The sequence below is a fragment of the Myotis daubentonii genome, chromosome 4 (genome assembly GCF_963259705.1).
Source record: "Myotis daubentonii chromosome 4, mMyoDau2.1, whole genome shotgun sequence".
Classification (NCBI taxonomy): domain Eukaryota; kingdom Metazoa; phylum Chordata; class Mammalia; order Chiroptera; family Vespertilionidae; genus Myotis; species Myotis daubentonii.
Window position 1 is genome coordinate 47,969,583 of NC_081843.1, and position 23,052 is coordinate 47,992,634.

The 23,052-nt window shown below is 39.6% G+C and overlaps 1 protein-coding gene across 1 annotated transcript in view; it reads left to right on the forward strand.

Moving 5' to 3' along the window:
• TICAM2 (TIR domain containing adaptor molecule 2) overlaps positions 1 to 23,052 on the forward strand; it is a 53,610-nt gene that overhangs the window by 3,924 nt on the left and 26,634 nt on the right. Inside the window, exons 2-3 of the mRNA XM_059693855.1 lie at positions 1,294 to 1,539; positions 8,679 to 8,806. Coding sequence (XP_059549838.1) covers positions 1,294 to 1,539; positions 8,679 to 8,806 — 374 coding nt within the window. The remainder of the gene's footprint in view (positions 1 to 1,293; positions 1,540 to 8,678; positions 8,807 to 23,052) is intronic.

Genomic DNA, 23,052 nt, shown 5'->3' on the forward strand with positions numbered 1-23,052 from the left:
TAGTTTCCTAAGTGCATAATTTCATTTAATTATCAAAATGATCTTGTAGCATAGTACAGTTATAAGAGGTCATATAAGTAACCCATTCTTCTCTGAAGTCCAAAGTTTGATCTCTTTTCTACAGATCTAGAATGTCAATAATATGCTAATAACCAAAGTGTTAAAGCTTGAAAATACAGGCTTGTGTCACACAGTCTCATGTTGTTTGGGAACCCTCCAACCCATTGTCTCTTCCTCATGAATTCTTACCCAAGTGTTTATGTGCACCCTGATTTCTTCTCCTGTCCCCTCCCTCTTCCCACTCAGTTCTTTCTCATATAAGGAGGCCTTTCTCCTCTTTAATCCTTTTCCCCTTTCCTCTGGTGATTGTCCAGTTACTTCAGGAAAAATCTCCCCCTCCTCTCTTCACTTGGACAACACAAGTTGCCCAAATGGTGACCGATTAAGCATAAGCCTTTGAAAATAGCTCCAAAATCCTCTTCAGAAACATGTTATCTCTTCCCAGCTTTCCTTTCAATGTACTTGCCCTTAAATACAAACTTTCCAGATAAAAGACCTTTTTGTTTTTATGTTGGTCTGTTTTTGCTTTAGTCATTAATCATTTCTGTTTCTCTTGGAAACCAGTTTATAAATGATAATACTCTTAGAACAGCCGGTAAGTCTATTCAATTCGCAATGTATGTATCAAATTCTATGTAACTGACTTGTAAAATAATTTAAACACAACCTATTTGTAATTTGGCAATAAAATTAGTTTGAGTTCTGTGATGGGGTGTAATGCTAAGGACTGACCTACCTTACTATTTCACTCCTCTATCTATGGGTGTGCTTGGATGATACTAATAGGAAACTAGATGAGAAAATTTACAGAAGAATAATATTACATGACACTAAGCTTAAGGGTAAAGAGTACGACTTTGGAGGTCAAGTTTCATCTTAACTCAGTTTCTCAGTTTGTCAGATGGAAGGGTGAAAAAAACCTCTGGTAGGGTTGTTTGGGAGAATTAAGTGATATAAGAGATCTACATTAACCAGAATAGTTGTCTGGCTAGTTAGCTAGTTCCTTCTCTCCTATCATGAGGAAATTTGTTCAGTTTTTATAAACCTTTAGTTGAACTGAAATCTGCCTCCCCAAGTTACATCCACTGGTAGAAATAAAAAAATGTAAAATTGTCTGTGATAGTAAAGGTCCTTAGCCTATAACCTTATTGCCATTTTAACAGGAAATCTGGTTATTTCTAAAACATGTTAATTGCAATGATCTCTTTTTTCTCTCTCTCTCTTTCTTTATAGGTGATTACTGGTGGTCACTATGATGTAGATTGTCGATTAGAAGATCCTGATGGCAATGTGTTATACAAGGAGATGAAGAAACAGTATGACAGTTTTACTTTCACAGCCTCCAAAAATGGGACATACAAATTTTGCTTCAGCAATGAATTTTCTACATTCACACATAAAACCGTATATTTTGATTTTCAAGTTGGAGAAGACCCCCCTTTGTTTCCTAGTGAGAACCGAGTCAGTGCTCTTACACAGGTAAATAAAAAGTCAACGATACAATGTTGGTGTGTGAAACACATAGTTTATGTGCATTAACTCAATAAACACAGAATTTTGATTTTTTTTAACATAATCATTAAGACTTATCTTAACTCTTACAGTAGATTAGGCATTTTACAGAGAACCTTAGACTTTTCAGTGAAGACCAGTGTTAAAGGATTTTATGAACTTTTAAGTATAAGGAAAATAAGTATTAAAATAGGAGGATCATTTGAGTAGAAACATAGTGGCAAAGGAAATTTAGGAAGTCTAACCAGCTTCCAGCATTCTGAAGCATTTTCATGGAGGAATGTTGCTACCATAGCTTAGCAGATTAATATAACTAGATGCAAAATGATGCCTTAATTAATATATAAAGATACCACAGGTGGTATACCAATATTTATGTTCTTCAAGCTACTGTTACAATAACTTTTGCTGTAACTTAGGTAAAATATTAAAAGATTAATGATAAGTCATCTAACAAAAATAGTTAAGGAAGCTAAATTGGGTTTTATTTTGAAGAATAGCTCAATGAGAAAAAGATAGCAAAATAAATTTAAAGTCAGTGAACAGGTACTGTTGAGGTGATGAAAGGGCTAATTTAGTTCTAGTTCAAATACAGTATGAGCTCAGATTATATCTAAAAGATACTTAGGTATTCAGAGGAATTACTTAACCCCTGCTTGTTAAAACCTTAAACTGGTATTTTATTGTTCCCACGTTTCTTGGCAAAATCATGTGATAATAGAGGCAGTTTTTAAGAATGTGTAAGAAGCCCTAGTTGGTCTTGCTCAGTGGATAGAGCATTGGCCCTCATACTGAGGGATCCGGTTCAGTTCTGGTCAAGGGCACATACCGTGGTTGCAGGCTCAATCCCCGGCCTTGGTTGGGGAGCGTGTGGGAGGCAACCAATAGATGTGTCTCTCTCACATTGATGTTTCTATCTATCTCTCCCTCTCCCTTCCACTCTCTCAAAATCAGTGGAAAAATATCCTTGGGTGAGGATTAACAACAACAAATTAATTTTTTAAAAAAAGGATCGTTTTACTAAATCACCATTTTTTAACCAGTAATAAAATACTGGATCTAGAGTAGGCAGTAAAACCACTGCTAAAATCATCAGGTGAAAGGCAGATGGGAAACCTTATAATGGGTAGATGAGACTGATATCACTAAATCTAATGATATTTCACAAATGGAGAGGTAACTAGACATGTGTCTTCTGATAATAGGCAGTAATTGAGTACACAACATTGCCTCTGTGATGTTCCCACTAAGAACATTACACCTGAATTCCATCAAATCTCTAGTTCCAACTACCAGTTTATAAGAAATACAAAGGATAGAAGAACACCATGGGAATACAATTACCAAAATTCAGAAAGTGGGAAATGCTACAGAATTGAGGCCCCAATTTCTTCAATAAATGGATGAGAAAGGAAAAAAGGGAGAGAATCAAAAGATTAAAGAAGACCTAAAAGACATGTCAACCAAATTATTGTGTTGACATTGTTTGGATTCTGACTTGTAAACAACTTTTGAGGCATTTGGGGAAATTTGAATTCTAATTTTATATTTGATATAAAGGAACTATTTTTAATTTAAAGTGTTACTTTTCAGAAATAAATTAAGTATAGAAGTATAGCTGAAATGATAAAATATCTTGGATTTGCTTTAAAATAATTGGAGTGGGGAGGAAAATTGGTGGGGAATAAATTGGTGGGGAATATAGAGAGAACAAGATTAGCCATATGTTAATAATTATTGACATAGAAGTTCATTGTTCTATTCTCTATACTTTTGAATATGTATGAACATTTTCACTTTAAAGGTACAGGAAAGAGAAGAAAACAACACTCTGAAAAATTGTACTCAATCTATTTTCTCTAATCCAACTGTGTTCTTTTTTTTTTAATATATTTTTTATTGATTAAGATATTACATATGTGTCCTTATCCCCACGTTACCCTCTACCCCCCCCCCCCCCCGCTCATGCGCTCATCCCCCCCCCAACCCCCCCGTTGTCCGTGTCCATTGGTTAGGCCTATATGCTTGCATATAAGTCCTTTGGTTGATCTTTCCCCCTTACCCCAACCCTCCCCTACCTTCCCTCCAAGGCCCGACAGTCCAATCAATGCCTCTCCGTCTCTGGAACAGTCCTTGTTCATCAGTTTATGTTGTTCATTATATTCCACAAATGAGTGAGATCATGTGGTATTTATCCGCTCTCCACTTCCATCCATGCTGTGGCAAATGGTAAGAGTTCCTTTTTCTTCTTCCTCTTCTTAAAGAATACCTTTCAGCATTTCATATAATGCTGGTTTGGTGGTGATGAACTCCTTTAGCTTTTTCTTATCTGTGAAGCTCTTTATCTGACCTTCATTTCTGAATGATAGCTTTGCTGGATAAAGTAATCTTGGTTGTAGGTTCTTGCTATTCATCACTTTGAATATTTCTTGCCACTCTCTTCTGGCCTGCATGGTTTCTGTTGAGAAATCAGCTGACAGTCGTATGGGTACTCCCTTGTAGGTAACTGACTGTCTTTCTCTTGCTGCTTTTAAGATTCTCTCTTTGTCTTTTGCTCTTGGCATTTTAATTATGATGTGTCTTGGTGTGGTCCTCTTTGGGTTCCTTTTGTTTGGGGTTCTCTGCGCTTCCTGGACTTGTAAGTCTATTTCTTTGACCAGGTAGGGGAAGTTTTCTGTCATTATTTCTTCAAATAGGTTTTCAATATCTTGCCCTCTCTGTTCTTCTGGTACCCCTATAATTCTGATGTTGGTACGCTTGAAGTTGTCCCAGAGGCTACTTACACTATCTTCATATTTTTGGAATCTTTTTTCTTTTCTTTTTTTTTTTTTTATTGCTTAAAGTATTACAAAGGGTATTACATATGTATCCATTTTATCCCCCCGCCCTAGACAGTCCCCTAGCCTCCCCTATCACCCAGTGTCTTATGTCCATTGGTTATGCTTATATGCATGCATACAAGTCCTTTAGTTGATCTCTTACCCCCCTATCTCCTGCCCCCCAACCCTCCCCGGCCTTCCCGCTGCAGTTTGACAATCTGTTTGAGGCAGCTCTGCCTCTGTATCTATTATTGTTCAAAAGTTTATAATGGTCTCTATTGTCCATGAATGAGTGAGAGGAATCTTTTTTCTTTTTTCTTTTTTGGTTGGGTATTTTCTGTTTCTTCGTATTTCAAATCTTTGACTTGATTCTTGGGATCCTCTTGTCTGCTGTTGGATCTCTGTATATTATTCTTTATTTCAGTCAGTGTATGCTTAATTTCTAGTTGGTCTTTTTTCATATCCTCCAGGGTCTCACTAAATTTATCGGCGATTTCCATAAAATTCTTGAAAAACCTTAAAAGTGTGGTTTTGAACTCTATATCCAGTCGTTTGCTTTCCTCCATTTCTGTCATTTGTGACCTGTTTCTTTGTCTCCGCATTTTTTATGCTTCCCTGTGTTGGTAGAGTGGTTTTGTGTGCTAGGTGTCCTGTAGGGCCCAGTGGCTCAGCCTCCCCAGTTACCTGAGGTGGACAGTCTTGGTGCACCCCCTTGTGGGCTTTGTGCACAGTCTTGTTGTAGTTATGCCTTGATTGTTGTAGGATCACTGGGAGGAATTGACCTCCAGGCCAATTGGCTGTGAGAATCAGCTGTGTCTGCAGTGGGAGAACTTCTGTGCTGGAGACACCCTTCTGGGGCAAGACTTGCTTCAGTGGGGCTTTAGTGCTCACTGAGTCTACGCCCTGAGCGTGTGTCCCTTATGGATCTGAGGAGTTGTAATCTGGATGGTCCCCCTCTGACCACTGGGTACACTGGCTCTTGGATCTAAGGAGGTGCTAATTTAGCCTCTGCCTGAGGTTACCCAGCAGGAGCTACGAAGAGAACTGCAGATTCCCCTTCCATTTTTGGAGTTTGGAGGTGCCCTGATGAGGCCCTGCTGTGGGGCCTCTGGCCTTCTCTTGGAAGTTCTGGGTCTGTCTGGCCCCACTGCAATTTGTTAGGTAATTTTCAGGTTGCAAAGGGCCAGGGCATTCATATGCAAAAGCCTCTGCTGCAGCCTGGGTGGGGCGGGGTCTCAGGGAATCAAAGGGCGGAGCAAGCAGCTATCGCTGGTCCTCAGCCCTGCCGTAAGGGGCCCCGCGTCTCAGTGTTCCTTGGCAATTGCTGCAAGCACCTCTGAGGGAAAGCTGCCCTCCAGTTCCGAGTTCTGCCCGCGGCCAGACAGTCCAGTTTCTCCCCGTATGAGTCCTGGGTCCCCAGAGACTTCCTGGAACTGGAGTTCAGAGCAGTCGGGAGCTTGTGACTCCCTCTCGATTTAAAAAGACAGCCGCGTCCTCAGGTACCAGCCCCTTTCCGCGCGTGCGCTCGAGCCTCCGTACCTTTGCACTTTACTTCCGCAGCTCCTCTGAATCTCAGTGTGCTTTTCTCTTTTCTTCTAGTTGTAGAATTTACACTCAGCCAGCCTTCCTGTAGTTCTGGATGATGTCCGTTTTGTCTTTTCGTTGTATTTTTGAAGTTGTGGGAGGCAGCAATTTCCTGGTGTTTACCTATGCCGCCATCTTAGTTTCTCCCCAACTGTGTTCTTAATCCATACCCCATGGTCAGGCTTCAAGGAATCCTTAAACTTTCTAAATTTGTGCTAAGTCCTTGCTTTTATGCATATTTTCCAGGGGAAGAATCCTTAGACCATGTATTTTTGAGGATACATAGAAAGCAAAGAAATGCTAAAGCACTTCTCTAGCCTCTTATCACAAATTAGAAATCATTTTAGCACCATTTTGCTAATCTTTCATTCCTAGGGGCCAAACTAAAACAAGAACAGCAAAAATATTTGAGTATTCTAATAGGTAAATTCAACCTGTAGATCTCATAATTTTCTACTTTTTTTTTTAATTGTTTAAAGTTTTACATATGTCTCCTTTTTCCCCAATTGACCTCCCCCGACCATTCCCACCCAGGCAAGCCCCCACCGCCCCAGTGTCTGTCCATTGGTTATGCTAATATGCATGCATACAAGTCCTGTGGTTGCTCCTAAACCACGCCCCCCCCCCATTTGTCTCTGGATCTATTCTTGTTCATCAAATACAATTTTCTACTTTTTAAAAGTATTTTTAATGGAATATTTTTGTAATTCCTTTTATACATACTTTGGTAGAACTTTTTTAAATATTTGAATTATTTTCTAATGTCTACACTCCTTATTTAAAATTAAGACCAACTCAGATTTTTTAAATTCTTAATATGTGTTTTGTGATATAAAATAAGTACAGTATAATAAAGCATGTATTTCATCACCAGGATTACGTTTTCAGCAGTAGAAAAATATTAAGCTCTGGGATACAAAAAAAAAAAAATTAGACATTTAACCCTTAAAAGGTAAGTTGTCACCCTGGCCAGTGTGGCTCGGTTGGTTGGGCATCATCCAGTGCATGGAGAGGTTGCTGGTTCGATTCCCAGTCAGGGCACATGCCTGGGTTCTGGGCTTGATCCCTGATGGGGTACGGACAGGAGGCAGCCAATCAATGTTAAAACTCTTATTGATGTTGCTCTCTTCTCCTTTCTTTAAAAATCAATAAACTGTTCTTTTTATTTTTTATTTATTTTCAATATTTTTTTTATTGTTTTCAGAGAGGAAGGGAGAGGGGGAGAGAGAAACACCAATGATGAGAGAGAATCATTGATCAGCTGCCTCCTGCACACCCCCTCCCTACTGGGGATTGAGCCCACAACCTGGGCATGTGCCCTTGACTGGAATCAAACCTGGGACCCTTCAGTCTGCAGGCTGGCGCTCTATCCACTGAGCCAAACCAGCTAGGGCAAACTGTTCTTAAAAAAAAAAAAAAAAAGTAAAGTGAAGGCTCACAAACTGATTACACAGTGAAACTGAAACTTGTATCCCATTGAGAATATATATATTGGTTTGATTGATTGGTATGAGAGAAGAACTTATTTAACAAATTGGTAACTATTTTTAAAAAAAAGATACTCCAGTTTATAAGAAATACAAAATGTTCAGATTCACCAATTTTAAAATAGGTAAATAACTTTTGACTAACAACCTATTTTTGTGCCATACTTGATTTGTCTGACTAGAGACACAGCACACGAAATTTGTACATGGGTATGGTCCCTAGGCCTGGCCTATGATCAAGGCCATCTTCCCCCATTGCAGGCAGCCGGCCCCGCCCCCTGCCACCACCCACCCCTGGTTCCCCATTCACCATCGGGCGATTAATCGGAGCCTGCTGGCCAGGGCAAGGAACTGAGAGGTTGGCTGTTCCAGCCCCCTCGCCATCCCAGTCCCCTGACATCGGTCGTCCTCTGAGTGGGGGGCAACCGGTGGGGCAGGGCCCTTGACCTGGCACTGCCCACATCTGCTGCCACCCACCCCTGGTTCCCCATTCGTCATTGGGCGATTGGAGCCTGCAGGCTGGGGAGAGGGACTGAGAGATTGGTCATCCCCCCCCCCCCCCACCAGCCCCATCCTGTGTGTCCCGACCCGCGCCACCCTCCGCCCCGCCTCTCCCCCCCGCAGGTTGCCCTCTGTGTGTTGGGTGATCAGCAGGGTGGGGGCTTTGGCTTGGTGCCGCCCACCTCTGTTGACACCCACCCCCAGTTCCCCGTTCCCCATGGGCAATTGGAGCCTGCTCTCCAGGACCTGCGGCCTTGGGAGCAGCTCCTGCGTTGAGCATCTGCCCCCTGGTTGTCAGTGTGCGTCATAGCAACTGGTCTTTCCGCCATTTGGTTGATTTGTATATTACCCTTTTATTATATAGGATTGGTCAAATATGCTGATCTACCCAATTTCTTCTTCCTAAGCTTTCCTTTTTGAGGAATCTGGGTTTGAAATTTCATAGCCACAAACCTTAGCTGATTAGTACTTCTGCTGCTGTTAGCTTAGTGTTCCATCCTTACAGATGCCAGAGCTGTGACATTTTAGTTTTGGGCAAGCCGCTGCTTTATGGGATCTGTAACTTTACCAGTTGTACTAGTGAGAATGAATAAATGGTTGCATTGCCAGGACCTCAGACATAAATGTGTGAATGTTAATGAAATGAGAAATTAAAAATGAAAGATGGAGTGTACAGAAAATATTAAACATACTAACTGGAAATATTTCTCTTTAGATGGAATCTGCCTGTGTTTCAATTCATGAAGCTCTGAAGTCTGTCATTGACTATCAGACTCATTTCCGCTTGAGAGAAGCTCAAGGCCGAAGCCGAGCAGAGGATTTAAATACAAGAGTGGCCTATTGGTCAGTAGGAGAAGCCCTTATTCTTCTGGTGGTTAGCATAGGGCAGGTATTTCTTCTGAAAAGCTTTTTCTCTGATAAAAGAACCACCACAACTCGTGTTGGATCATAACTACGTTTTGGGAATTGATGCACCATTGCCACTGTAATATTGCTGTCCTCTGATTAATTTTAGGTAACTGAAGAACTTAATATTGGCAACATTTTAAAAACATTACTCATATACTTGTTTGGGGGAATACACAATGCATATCCCAAACTATGGAAAGGACACCTTTTTTTATTTGTAAAGGTATAAAAACTTTGGAACTTATTTTGGGCTATTCGTGTTAAATATTCAACACCAGTATACCAGTGATCTCTTTTCTTGGTTGTTTATATCTATTCTTCGCACACTAAACTTTGGTATTTTGATTCCTTTTTGCCATTTTAAAACTACTTTTCTTATAGGTAGTGAATATTTTTAAGACCTTCGATTTAATATCTACATGTGTTATGGAGGAAGAAAATTGCCTTTTAATTGTTTATAGTAAATTACGTTTTGTTTTTCAGAAAACCAAATGTGACTCACTATAGCCCAAGCCCTATTGTGCACTGTTTAATTTTCATGGGGGAAATATCTACCGTAGAAATGTTTGTTAATATTGATATAATTTTTAATTGATACATCATGGTATAACTTATTTTTCACTAGCTTGGAAAATGTCAGATTTTTGGTTTTGAGGTTTATTTTATGACTTATAACCAGATATATTATTTTTTTCATAAAGACATTCTTACCACGTAGAAAATAGTATGTTTCAGTAGCAAAATAGAGTTTTCAGGCCTTAAAAATCAGATTTTCATACCAGTTAGAATAAATACAGAATAATTTAAGGTACTGCAATGTCTTATAGTGTAGGGGCAAATGAAATACGAAAAATTTTATTGAGTTATCTGCACCCGTTACATTTTCGGTGCTTTTACAAAGAAAAAAGGTGATCTGTTTCATTTAAACATTTAATTGGCTCGTTCTTACCATTATGTGGCTTTAATGTTTTTGAGTCATTCCCAGCTTAAATTGATAATTGTAATATTAGTATCATAAAAGTGCCATTCATTTAATCCCAATAGGTGTGATGCACTGAGAAGTTGATTTCTTTGGATTTTTTTTTCTTTCTCTTTTCCTTTTCTATTGTTTTTTTGTCTTGCATATGTAATTTGTATAATTTCTGGTTAGCATCCCAAAGATTTAAAAATTTAGAATGCTGTGTGTATTTTTTATTTGATTGTACTGCATTTAATGAATATTAAATAGTGCATATTCTGTACACTGTATGGTTTAGAATGTGTTTGTATTTCATAACATAGATTGAGCTGACTGGAATAAGATTTTATTCTAAGATAGAATACAAGATATTGTAAAATTGTGTAAGTGTTTAAAGCTTTTCTGCTATAAAAAATATATATATGCAACTACTTTTTGCCATGCCTCCCTTCCCCACCCAAAGTGATAAGTGCTGAAAAAGACTCATATTGTACAGACTTTGATATGTGGTGCCATGGAATACTGATTGGATAGCAATTCTAGTCACCACTACTGACTAAAAGTGAACTCAACTTTGGCTGTCTTAAAATGCGTATATACATATATTACTGCATGTAAGAGCAAAAAGGAATTAAAGTTGTCATGCTGGCTAATTCAAATGCTGCAGTGTAGCAAGGGATAAACATGTTTTCAACTTTAACCCTTTAATTTTAAAATTTTTTAAGACCAAATAGGCTAATCCTTAATATCAGATTAAAAACTGAAGTTTAAGATTTTGCAATTTTATCACTTGGATTCTTATGTTGGAGTTGTCCCACAGCTTTGTAAGTGTCCCTCTATATTTAGATTTGGAAATTTTAAACACTAATGTTAATGTGATTCATAAGCATGGGTGTGTCTTAAATGTCCTTTCTGGTTACCTGTCTGCTCTGTTTTGTTCAGATACTGAGACCATAAGCAGAGTCAGGTACCATTAGTGTGCTGAGTTTGGCATAGATAATGTGATTTCATCTGTGCCTATCAGAATTTCATAATATTAGACTATTGCTACAAATAACTTTTGATGAAACTATTGAGATATATTAATATGTTTGAAATCACCACTGCTGCCTGTCGTAGAAAATAGTACAGGCTTAGTCTAATCTGTATGTAACGGGTTAATGTTTGATGGCTGCCTATACTCAACTGAGTATGTATATATAAATGAAAGAGTACAGATTTAGCCAGACATAAGTGTTAAGTAAACTTTTTTCTTCCTCCTATATAATTTGTAGCTCATTTTTCTTCTTTAATTCTTTCATAACTTGATGCAACAGTTTGAATTTCTCAAATATTTATATTTGAACACATGGTTCAGAATATTTAAACATCATTAGCTGTATATATTTTTAAAATAGACTAAATAGTGGAAAAGGACTTTGATATACAAGTGTATCAAGTGTATACTTAAATTTCAACTGTGAAGATACATTATAAGATTACTTTGCTAATAATCTAAACATTCTTTTTACTATTAAAAGAAATAAACGGTGTGTGGTCATTACTTTTCTTCTGGCTTGATGCTCATCAACTTTGAAAATACAATGGGCTAAAATCAATTTTATTCTTTTAGATTTTGTTCAAATCTCTGTACTACCCATATTTGCTTAGTTTATAAATGTGTAACATTGATAGTTAAAAAGGACAAAGCTGACCTTATGACTATTGATTTCAAAAATTAAATTAATATATAAATAAATCAGAGAGACTTTTTAGTTACTTTTGAAAAGAAAAATAAATTTCTCTAAACAGGTGTTGGTTCTGTAGGGTTGCACCAATCAGTACGTGTAGAATTAAAAAATCAACAAATTGACTTGTTTCTGTCAGGATTTAAGCTCCTTATGAACTTGCAGCTTGGAGTACATTTTTGTAACCACAGAGTGATTATTTATTTGGTATTTCATCAAAACATCTTGGACCGGCCAAGAAAAAATAAATGAAGAGAAAGTTCACAATATACCACTTCCCTTTAACAAAAAGTTTTACATTATATGTTCTTGTTTTCACTAATGAAGAAATCCAAAGAGGATTGTCCTTTTATGAGAAATTAGAGGCTCAGTGCACAAAATTAGTGTGCTCAGGGGCGTCCCTCAGCCTGGCCTGCACCCTCTTGCAGTCTGGGAGCCCTCGGGGGATGTCTGACTGACGGCTCTATGGGGAGTGGGCCTAAACTGTCAGACATCCTTAGCGCTGCCACAACGGCAGGAGAGTCTCCCGCCACTGCTGCTGCACTCGCCAGCTGTGAGCCCTGACTTCTGGCTGAGCGGTGCTGCCCCTGTGGGACTGCACTGATCACCAGGGGGCAGCTCCTGCATTGAGCATCTGCCCCCTGGTGGTCAGTGTGCACCATAGCAACTGGTTGTTCCGCTGTTTGGTCGATTTGCTTATTAGCCTTTTGTTATATAGGATAGTGAAAATAGCATTCAGCTATTTTGCAGGGAGCCATTATAGAGGCAGCATGCACCCTGAGCAGCATGAGTGGCACTGCTTTCATTATATGTTCATGTTATTTTAGGTTTCATGTGTTATTTAGTACGTTATTTTTTGGGTCTGGGAATGCTTAAAATTTTTTCCACATAAATGGTAATGGCTTATTTTCTTTACCCCATTTCTGCTTAGGAAAGGTTTCATAGGAACACTCAGCTTTCAGATAGCACAGGAAACCTGTACCACCTCTAAACTGCCTCATTTTTAACCTTTTTGCATTTCTTTTTGTTAATCCTCATCCAAGAATATTTTTTCCATTGATTTTTAGATAGAGTGGAAAGGAGGGGGAGAGACAGAGAGAAACATCTATGTGAGAAAGATACATTTGACTGGTTGCCTCCCACATATGCCCTGACCTGCAGCTGGGGTTCGAGCCTGCAACTGAGGTACATGCCTGTGCCCTTGACTAGAACCTTTCAGCCCATGGGGCGACACTCTTAACCACTGAGCCAAACCGCCTAGGGCCCTTTGCATTTCTTACTGAAAGTTTGGGTGAAAGGCAGTTTAGCCTACAGTTTCCTAAAAAGCTCTTGGTTGTTAAGTAAATTAACCTATATAATGCAGTGATGGCAAACCTTTTGAGCTCAGCGTGTCAGCATTTTGAAAAACCCTAACTTAACTCTGGTGCCATGTCACATATAGAAATTTTTTGATATTTGCAACCATAGTAAAACAAAGATTTATATTTTTGATATTTATTTTATATATTTAAATGCCATTTAACAAAAATCAACCAAAAAAATGAGTTCGTGTGTCATAGGTTCGCCATCACTGGTATAATGCCAAGTTGCCTCAAGTTTTTTCTTTCCCTTTATAATGTAGTCATTGGGGGACTTTCTGGGTTCTGGGCACAAGCCTATAAAAAATAGCAGTAAATAGAGATTAACATTTATTAAATGCTTACTTTGTGCCAGGTGTGCTAAATATTTTACTTGTATTGATACATTTCACCTTTGCAATAATCCTATGAACCAACAAATTCCCATTTTACAGATGAGAAAACAGGGGCACAAAGAGGTTAGGAAACCTGCCCCATATGACAGTAATTAGTAGAATCTGAATACAAACATTGCAATCTGGCTCCAGAGCCCTTTTTCTTATCCACTGTGCAGTATTGCCTTACAAACACCAATTAAAGGATAGATTTATGAAGGCTTACCTATCTTGATTTCAGGGTAGCTCAATATCAGTTTAGTGCTTTAACGTCAAGTTCAAATCATGGCTGCATGACTTCACACAACTGATTTTATTAGTATGTTTCTTCATCTATTACTAAGGTGATATCTACTATAATGATAATATAATGAGATGTTTATTAAATACTAGAGGCCCAGTGCACGAAATTCGTGCACTCGGGGGGTGAGGGTCCCTCTGCCTGGCCTGCACCCTCTCACAGTCCAGGAGCCCTTGGGGGATGTCTTAAGCTGTCAGTCAGACATCCTTTGTGCTGCTGCGGAGGAAGGAGAGGCTCCCACCACTGCTGCTGTGCTCGCCAGCCATGAGCCCAGCTTCTAGCTGAGTGAAGCTCCCCCTGTGGGAGTGCACTGACCACCAGGGGGCAGCTCCTGTGTTGAGCGTCTGCCCCCTGGTGGTCAGTGCACGTCATAGTGACCGGTTGTTGTGACCAGTCATTCTGCAGTTCAGTCAATTTGCATATTAGCCTTTTATTATATAGCATTAAGAACAGTGCCTATGATATACAAGCACTCAACAATAGCTGTATTTTTATCATTGGTCCAATTCTGGTTTCCTGTTCTTTTGTTTCTAAAGTTCTTACTTTGGTCTCTACTCATATGGTTCTTAAGTAGTATATAACACACATATGAAAGTGTTTGAACATCTATCATGTATATAATAGTCTGTTAAAAGTTTCAAAAATGAATAAGATAGTCTTACCTCCAGGAATATAACTTAGTTGAGGGAGGCAGGACAGCTATATGAGCAACTAAAGTTTCATAAGCAATGAAGCAGAATGACCTTGAAGGGGCTAAGGCATTTACAGGGTGCTATAGGAGGAAGAAAGCATATAGGTTGAAAGACTTATATCCCAAAGAGTTTAACTTTGTCTACCCACAGGGGAGGTCTGTGGTCTAGCTAGGTCAGCAATTGAGTGGAGTAAACTCTAATTCAGGGATAGGGACTATTAGCCTGTCCACATTGCTACAGGTGGGAAAAACATGTTCTTTAACTTTGTTAATAATAAAGGTGATGACCTCTTAACCTCTCCACCTCAGTTGTTTCCAAATTCTGGAGGAATATACAGAATGTTATCCCTAAACTATCAAATGTGCAATTTTCAGTCTGCATGTCTTGATTTTATCCACAAGATATCATCATTAGAAATTATCCCATTCCTTGCTGAAATCGAGATTATACCAGAAGTAACACTGGTTTAGCATAATCTGTTTTTAGTGCTGCTATTTGCTAGTGATTACTACTACCTTAAAAAGAAAAGGCAGCACAAGAACTTAAGAAATAATGTTTCAGCCCCGCCGGTATGGCTCAGTGGTTGAGCGTTGATCTATGAACCAGGAAGTTAAGGTTTGATTCCAGGTCAGGGCACATGCCTAGGTTGCAGGCTTGGTCCCCAATAGGGGGCATGCAGGAAGGAGATCCATGTGTCACTCTCACATCGATGTTACCCTCTCCCTCTCTAAAAATAAAATACTTTTTTTTTTTAAAGAAATACAACATTGCCAGCATCTTAGAAGGTTCCTATGTATCTTTTTCTGAACACATCCCTGTATTTCTCCACTAGACATTACCAATGTTCTGCTTGTAATGAAAATAATTTTATTTTTCTTTATGTTTTCACCCGTTATGTATAATAGTTCTCAAACTACTTTTTAAAATAATTTCCACATGTCACAGATACTTTTATAAATACAAAATCAAATACTTGAATGTTTTGTCAATGTCAAACTCACTTGATTTGCTTATCTCAGCATCAGCCTGTAACAGTTTGATATGGTCTATAGACCACACTTTGAATAGTACTGATGTCTGTATTACTGAAAAAATATTTCTTTTTTAATCAGGCAAAAAGTAAACTAATAAGTAAAATTTAATGGAGTGTTAAGTTCTATTTAATAAATTGCATATTACATGTCTTCTTTTGTGACTGTTTTGCTGAATCGTCCATGTTGATACATATGGCTGTAGTTTGATTTTGTTACTGTATAGTAGTCCATCATATGAGTGTACCACAGGTATATGTCTCTTCTACTATAATAGTTTTGGGATTGTTTCATGTTCTTTATTAATATGAACAAATCCATTATGAACACTCTTGTATATGTGTCCTATTGTACATGTGTATGATCTTTTGAGAATACATCTAGGAGTGGAATTATTTGCTCCTAGTGTGTGTGTATCTTTACTAGGTAATAGCTAACTTTTCTAAAACAATTGTACCAACTAGTGCTTTCACCAGCAACAACGAAGTATGTTCCACATTTGGTATTGTCAGACTTTAAGACTTTTGAAAATCTGAGTATTTCAGTTATTTTTATACATATATGTGCATATTGTTAAACTGATATTAAACTTCATCGTTGCTTAATTTGTATTTGTATTTTCAGGTAAATTTTTTTTTCTCGTGGGCTTATTTACCATTTTTATTTCATCTCTTGTGAAGTCCCTGTTCAAATCATTTGCCCATTTAAAAAAGTTGCATTAGTTTGTCATTTTTTAATTAACAGGATTCCTTTATGTATTCAGGAGACTCAATTTTTTGGTTATAACTATTTCAAATATCTTCTCACTGTCTGTTTTTATTTTTCTGTTCCTACTGTATCAATTTTTCCTGTATTGATGTTTTTATGTCTTGTTTAAGAAATATTTTTCTTTCCTGAAGTCATGAACATCTTCTCCTATACTATGTTCTAAAATATGTATAATTTTACCTTTTATTTAATTTGAGTTTTGTATGATAAGGTAAGGTGAGCAATCAGGTTTCTTTTTTCAATTTCTTGAAAACTCATGTTTCTCTATTGACTTATAATGCCAATTTGGTCATCTATTAAGTGCCCATATTTACATAAGTCTATTTTTGTGCTCTCTGCTCTATTCCATTGATCTGTTTGTCCTTACACCAGTAACATATTGTATTAATTTCTAAAGCTTTTTAAATTCTTGATAATTGGTAAAACAGGTCTTTATACCTTGTTCTTCAAGATTTTGGCTGTCTTTTCCATTTTTTGTACAAAATTTAAATTAGCACAATGCTCTACCACCAAGCCACACCGGCCAGGGCTATGTTAGTTTTCTATGCTACGTAACAAATTACCAAATCTATCAGTGTCAAACACATACTTTATTAACTCACAATACCTATGGGTCAAGAGTCTGGGCAAACCTTAGCTGAGCCCTCTTTTCAGGGTCTCACAGGCTGCAATGAAGTTGTCACCTGGACTGTGCTCTCCTGTGGAACTTGGTGTCCTCTTCCTAACTCGTCAGGTTGTTGACGAAATTCAGTTCCTTGCAGCTGGAGAACTGAGGCCCTCAGCCAGTGAGGCTTCCCCTCCACATAGGCAGTTCCCATCGTGACTGCCGCTTCCAGGCCAGCAGGAGAAAGAAGCTGCTGTTTCGAGTCTCTCCTTTCAGGGAAGGCCTGACAGGTCCTGACTGGGTCAGAGCCACCTGGAATATTCTCCCTTCAGAGTCAACTGAATAGGGACCTTAATTGCATCTTCAACATTTTTCCACCTTTGCCATATTCTATTGATGAGAAGCAAATTACAAGCTCTGCCACACAAAGGCATAGATAAGGGGCTGGGGAAGGATTTCAGGGACCATCTTAGAAGTCTGCCTACACGAGCTCCATTCTACAAGTCTTGATATCTACTTATCAATTTCAAAGAATTTTCTGATTTTATTACTCTAATTTGACCCCTAGATAGTATTTGGAATTATAATTCTTAATTTACAAACATAAGTATTTAAGTTCTTTTGTATTGATTTCTCATGTAATTGCAGCATTGTGATCAGAGGCCATATTCTCTATTATTTTAATTATTTGAAATTTATGGACAATTGCTTTGTGACTCCATTTACCTTCTTAATTTATATGTTGTCATATATTTTGTATACCTTTAAATATAAGTTATTACTATTTTATATAGTCAATATTAATTTAGATTTGCCCATATATTTACCATCTTTGTTTTCTATTCCTTGCTGCTCTTTGAGCTTATCTGGAATAATTTTTCTTCTGCTTGAAGAATACATTAGAATTTCCTTTAGTGCAGGTCAGCTGGTGGCAAGTTCATTTCCTTCTTTTTTTAAAAAATGTCTTTACTTGGCCTTCATTTTTTTTACCCTTCATTGTTGAAGGAAATTTGTGCTGAGTATAGAAGTGCACCTTGAAAGGAACTGTGGGTCGCTAGGCTGCGGTGGGCACAGGGGCAGGTCTCGACCCATCCTCCGTGCCCCCGCCCTGCCCCTTCCACCACGGCCCCGTCCCCTGTCTGCCAGCAACTCTGCTCCCACCACCTCTCCCACACATTGACAGCACCATACCCGCTTGCACCCGCTGACTTAGGAATGATTGGGGCCAGCACCAACAGCGGTGATAGCAGGGCCAGCGCCAGCAGAGGTGCAAGCGCCCAGCGGGACTGCAGCGTGCAGGAGCAAAGAATTTTCAGTAACCACCAGAGGCTCGCCCTGATGACAGCCACCGGCACCCCACCTTGGTCTGGTGCCCCCACTCACCTGCTCCACCATCTGCCGCAGCCACAGCCAATGCCCACCATGTTCCACGTGTGCCCCCAGGTGGTCAGCGCATGTCATAGCAACTGGTTGTTCGGTTGTTCTAGTCTATTTGCATATTAGGGTTTTATGTATATAGACCAGTGGGGTCCTTTGGCCTGGCCTGCGGGATCAGGCCAAAACCGGCTCTCTGACATCCCCCGAGGGGTCCCAGATTGCGAGAGGGCCAGGCCAGGCCAAGGGACCCCACCAATGCACAATCAGGGCTGGGAGGGACTGTGGGAGGGCTCCAGGGCATGTACAGCCCATCTCAATCTGATCGGCCAGAGCCCAGCAGCAAGCTAACGTACCAGTCGGAGCATCTGACCCCTGGTGGTCAGTGCACGTCATAGTGAGCAGTTGAGCAGTCTTAGCATATCACTAGCATATTATGCTTTGATTGGTTGAACGGATGACTGAACACTTAGCATATTAGGCTTTTATTATATAGGACTAGAGGCCCGGTGCACAAAAATTTGTGCACTCGGGGGGGAGGGCGGTCCCTCAGCCCGGCCTGTGCCCTCTTGTAGTCTGGGACCCCTCAGGGGATGACCACCTGCTGGCTTAGGCTTGCTCCCCGGGGAATTGGGCCTAAGATGGCAATCAGACATCCCTCTGGCAGCCCGGCAGCCCTTGGGGGATGCCCGCTTGCCAGCAGGGAGCAGACCTAAGCTGCAGTTGGTCATCCTTAGCGCTGCTGAGGAGGCAGGAGAGGCTCCCACCGCCACCGCTGTACTGGCAGCCAACAGCCTGGCTTGTGGCTAAACAGAGCTCCTCCCATGTGAGAGTGCCCTGACCACCAGGGGGCAGCTCCTGCATTGAGCATCTGCCCCCTGGTGGTCAGTTGTGTCATAGTGACCAGTCATTCCCAGTCCTTCTGCTGCTAGGGTCAGTTTGCATATTACCCTTTTACTATATAGGATAGAGGCCTGGTGCATGGGTGGGGGCCGGCTGGTTTGCCCTGAAGGGTGTCCCGGATCAGGGTGGGGGTCCCGCTTGGGTGCCTGGCCAGCCTGGATGAGGGGATGATGGATGTTTACAGCTGGTCACACCCCCTTCAGGGTGGGCATCCCCACTGGGGTGCCTGGCCAGCCTGGATGAGGGGATGATGGCTGTTTGCAGCTGGTCACACCCCCTTCAGGGTGGGGGTCCCCACTGGGGTGCCTGGCCAGTCTGGATGAGGGGCTGAGGGCCGTTTTCAGGCTGGCGGGTGACTGAAGCTCCCAACCTCTCCTTTTTTTTATTTTTTATTTTTATTCTGGGATTTATTTTCCTTCTATGGCTGTCACTGGAGCTGAGAGCCAGCTTTAGCTCTGAGGCTCGGCTCCAGCTCTGAGACCTCGGCTGCTGAAAGCAGGTATCTGGGTTTGTTTGGGTTCTATAATTGCAACATTGTTTCTTAGACTGCAGCTCAGAGGCCGGCAGCGGCAGGCAGGGAACATTGGCTTCCTCCATCACTGGAGTAAGCAAGCCTCCTGTTCGCTTTAGCTGCCTGGCTGCCGGCCGCCATCTTGGTTGGCAGTTAATTTGCATATCTCGCTGATTAGCCAATGGGAAGGGTAGCGAAGTTACGGTTAATTACTATGTTTCTCTATTATTAGATAGTATATCTTCCTGTTGTCTCCTGGCTTCTATTTTATTATGAAGAAGTCAGCTATCCATCTGTTGCTTTATTGAAACTAATCTTTTTTCTCTGGCTGCTTTCAAGATTTTCTCTTTGTATTTGATTTTCTGTCGTTTCATTATATTGTAAGTGAGGATTTCATGTATTTGATTACTTGGGTTTATTTGACAACTTGGATCTGTGAATTTGAATGTCAGTTCTGGGAAATTCTCAACTCTAATCTCTTTAAATATTGCCTCTGTCCAATGTGCTATCATTTTGCCTTCTGGGACTTCAAGAAGATATATGTTAGGCCTTCTTGGTGTATCCCCTATATCTCTATATTTTTCTTCTATGTGTTCTGTATTTATTTTCTCTGCATCATCTTAGATAGTATCTGATATAGCTTATAAGTCATGAATTCACTTTTTAACTTTAATTTATTGTAAGAGATTCATTGAGTTTATGATTTCTGTTTTTATTTATTTTAGTTATATTTTTTTCAGTTAGGTTCTTTTTTCTTATGTGCTCTGTTACTTTTTATGGCATCCAGTTCCTTGCTGCATTTATAAAATGAGGATTTTATTTCCACGGATTATCCTTTGTATCTGGTAATTTCATTATGTACAGCCTGTTATGATTATTTTTGTGCTATTTGTAGTCCATTTGCTTCTAATTAATGTTGTCTTGGTTATACTTATACTTCATTATCTTTGATTGTTTACTTGAAAATCCCAAAGAAGAAAAAAAAATAACTTAAGATCTGAGATGATTTTCTCTTCCTTAAGAGATTTATGGAGTTTGGTTTATTTGTTCATTTGTTATGTAAATTAACCCACTTATTAAAAGCTTAGCAGTGTTTCAAATGACAGAGCTTCTACTGTTTTTTCAGTTCCTTCAGTCTTCTGAAGGCAGACTTCACTGTGATGGCAGAAGTGTTGTAGGTCCAAGTACCACTAGCTATCATTTTCATGCAGGAACCACAGCCACACCCACACAATTCACCTCTTCATCTTGGTTTTGCCATAGAAAGAGCAAGTGTACTTGGCATGTTGGCTGACTTCAATTTTCTTCACCATTTCCCTGACGGAGGCACTATAATGGGTCTTTACTTACCAATAATTCTGACCTTGGTGCATTAGCATTGAAGCTGCTAAGTAGATTCAAGGCCAGAAGTTTTTTATTCTTTCTACCAAGTACAGTCTGGAACTTAGGCTTTAGATTTTCTGTGCTCCTCTAGATGACACACTGCACTGCAGTTTGTAACCCCCACTCCAGGATACAACCCTTGGATACCAAACCCAACCCTTGTCTTTCCTATTGTAGTTGATGATGAAAAAACAACTCTGGCCCCGGCCACTGTGGCTTAATTGGTTGGAGTATCCCATACACTGAAAAGTGGCTGGTTCAATTCCTGTCAGGGAAGTCAATCGGTGTTTCTCTCCACATTAATGTTTCCCTCTCCCCACTTCCTCTCTCTAAAACATCAATAATAAAAAAAAGACAGCTCTGCCACTCAGCTATTTCCTCTAAGATTGGCAATCCACTCCAAGGGCAAAAGTAGTTCTGGCACTGCTTCCTGAATTCCAATCCTGTCCCTGATTTTGACTTGGGAAATTCTCTCTCTCATGTCTTCAAGAAGACATGTGTTTCATCTTCAGTGGGAACGTTGGTCCCAATGACCTGTTTTCTCATTACCCACCTCCAAAAATTCAAGGTTACATTTGGGTCATGAATGAAATGTGTAACTTCTTTTTTTTTTTTAAATATATTTTATTGACTTTTTACAGAGAGGAAGGGAGAGGGATAGAGAGTTAGAAACATCAATTAGTTGCCTCCTGCACACCTCCCACTGGGGATGTGCTCCCAACCCAGGTACATGCCCTTGACCAGAATCGAACCTGGGACCTTTCAGTCCACAGGCCAATGCTCTATCCACTGAGCCAAACTGGTTAGGTTGAAATGTGTAACTTCTGTACTTTCATTTTCTACATCACCCTTGGATGACTCACAGAGTTCAGATAATGCCCAGATGATATCTTTTTATTAGTGACTCATTTATTCATTCAACAAATATTCATTTAGTGCCAAGTATGTTCTATCCTTTTTTCTAGAAATAGAGATTCAGTGATAAACAGCTTAATTATTTTGTTCTAGGAGTTAGCCAGTTTTCATGAGAGGCTCGAGGCTTGATCCCCAATAGGGGGCGCGCAGAAAGCAGCTGATCAGTGATTCTCTCTTGTCATTGATGTTTCTATATCTCCATCTCCCTTCCTCTCTGAAATCAGTAATTAATATATATATATATATATATATATATATTATAAAGTATTATTCTGTATGATGTTAGAGTAATTTTAGCCTTATAAAGTTTTAAATTCTAAGTCTATTTTGTTATTTATTCTACATGGTGGGAATTGGAGATTAACTTTAAAACGTTCTACTATTCAATAGATGTTTGACTACATGTCTACTGTGTGCTAGGAAATGGGAATACTGAAGTAAATATGGTAATTTCTTATTCTCAAGGCATCTGGAAACAGATCCCAAACAGAAAATTGCAATAGTAAACTTACAAAACTACAACCTGAAAATAGTAGTTCTCAATCATTGTGATATAAGAATCGCCTAGTCTACTTGTAAAAAACTGATCTTTCTCAAGTTTCTTCCCCTGACCCTGAGACTTTGATTCAGTAGATGTGGAGTGAATCTTGGAAATCCTCACGGAGAGTTCGATGCAAGTGTTATACCACATTTTGAGAAATAATAATAGTAAAACACTTTTGTAATACTATGTACCTACTATACTATGTTCTACATTCATGCTATATAGTTTATTTTCTCTTCTAAACAATGCTTTCCCACCATTTTACAGATTAAGAAACTGAAGCACAGAATGGTTAAGTTCACTTGTATAAGGTCACACAATTAGTGCTAGAACCAGGGTTCAAACACACACATATCTGCAGGGGCAGGCTTGTGTCTCCCATGTGTATGTGTAGCCTTCCAATCATGCAGAGACCTGTAAAGAGCTAATTTTGACTCTCAATAGCTCTCTCATTTCCAGGACCTTCCTGATAAATTGCTGGCTATTCCACTGGGCTGCTGCTCACCTCATGTGAGACCACAACTTCAGACTAACAAAGTGATGTCCCCATGTATTTCCTCCCAAGTTTGTGATTTTTATTGACAGCACCACTGGGTATGAACTTTTTGCCACCCATCCACTCCAAGTCAAGTTAGCTCCCTCCAGCAGCTTTTTTTTTTCTTTTCAATACATTTTTATTGACATCAGAGAGGAAGGGAGAGGGAGAGAGAGAGATAGAAACATCAATGATGAGAATC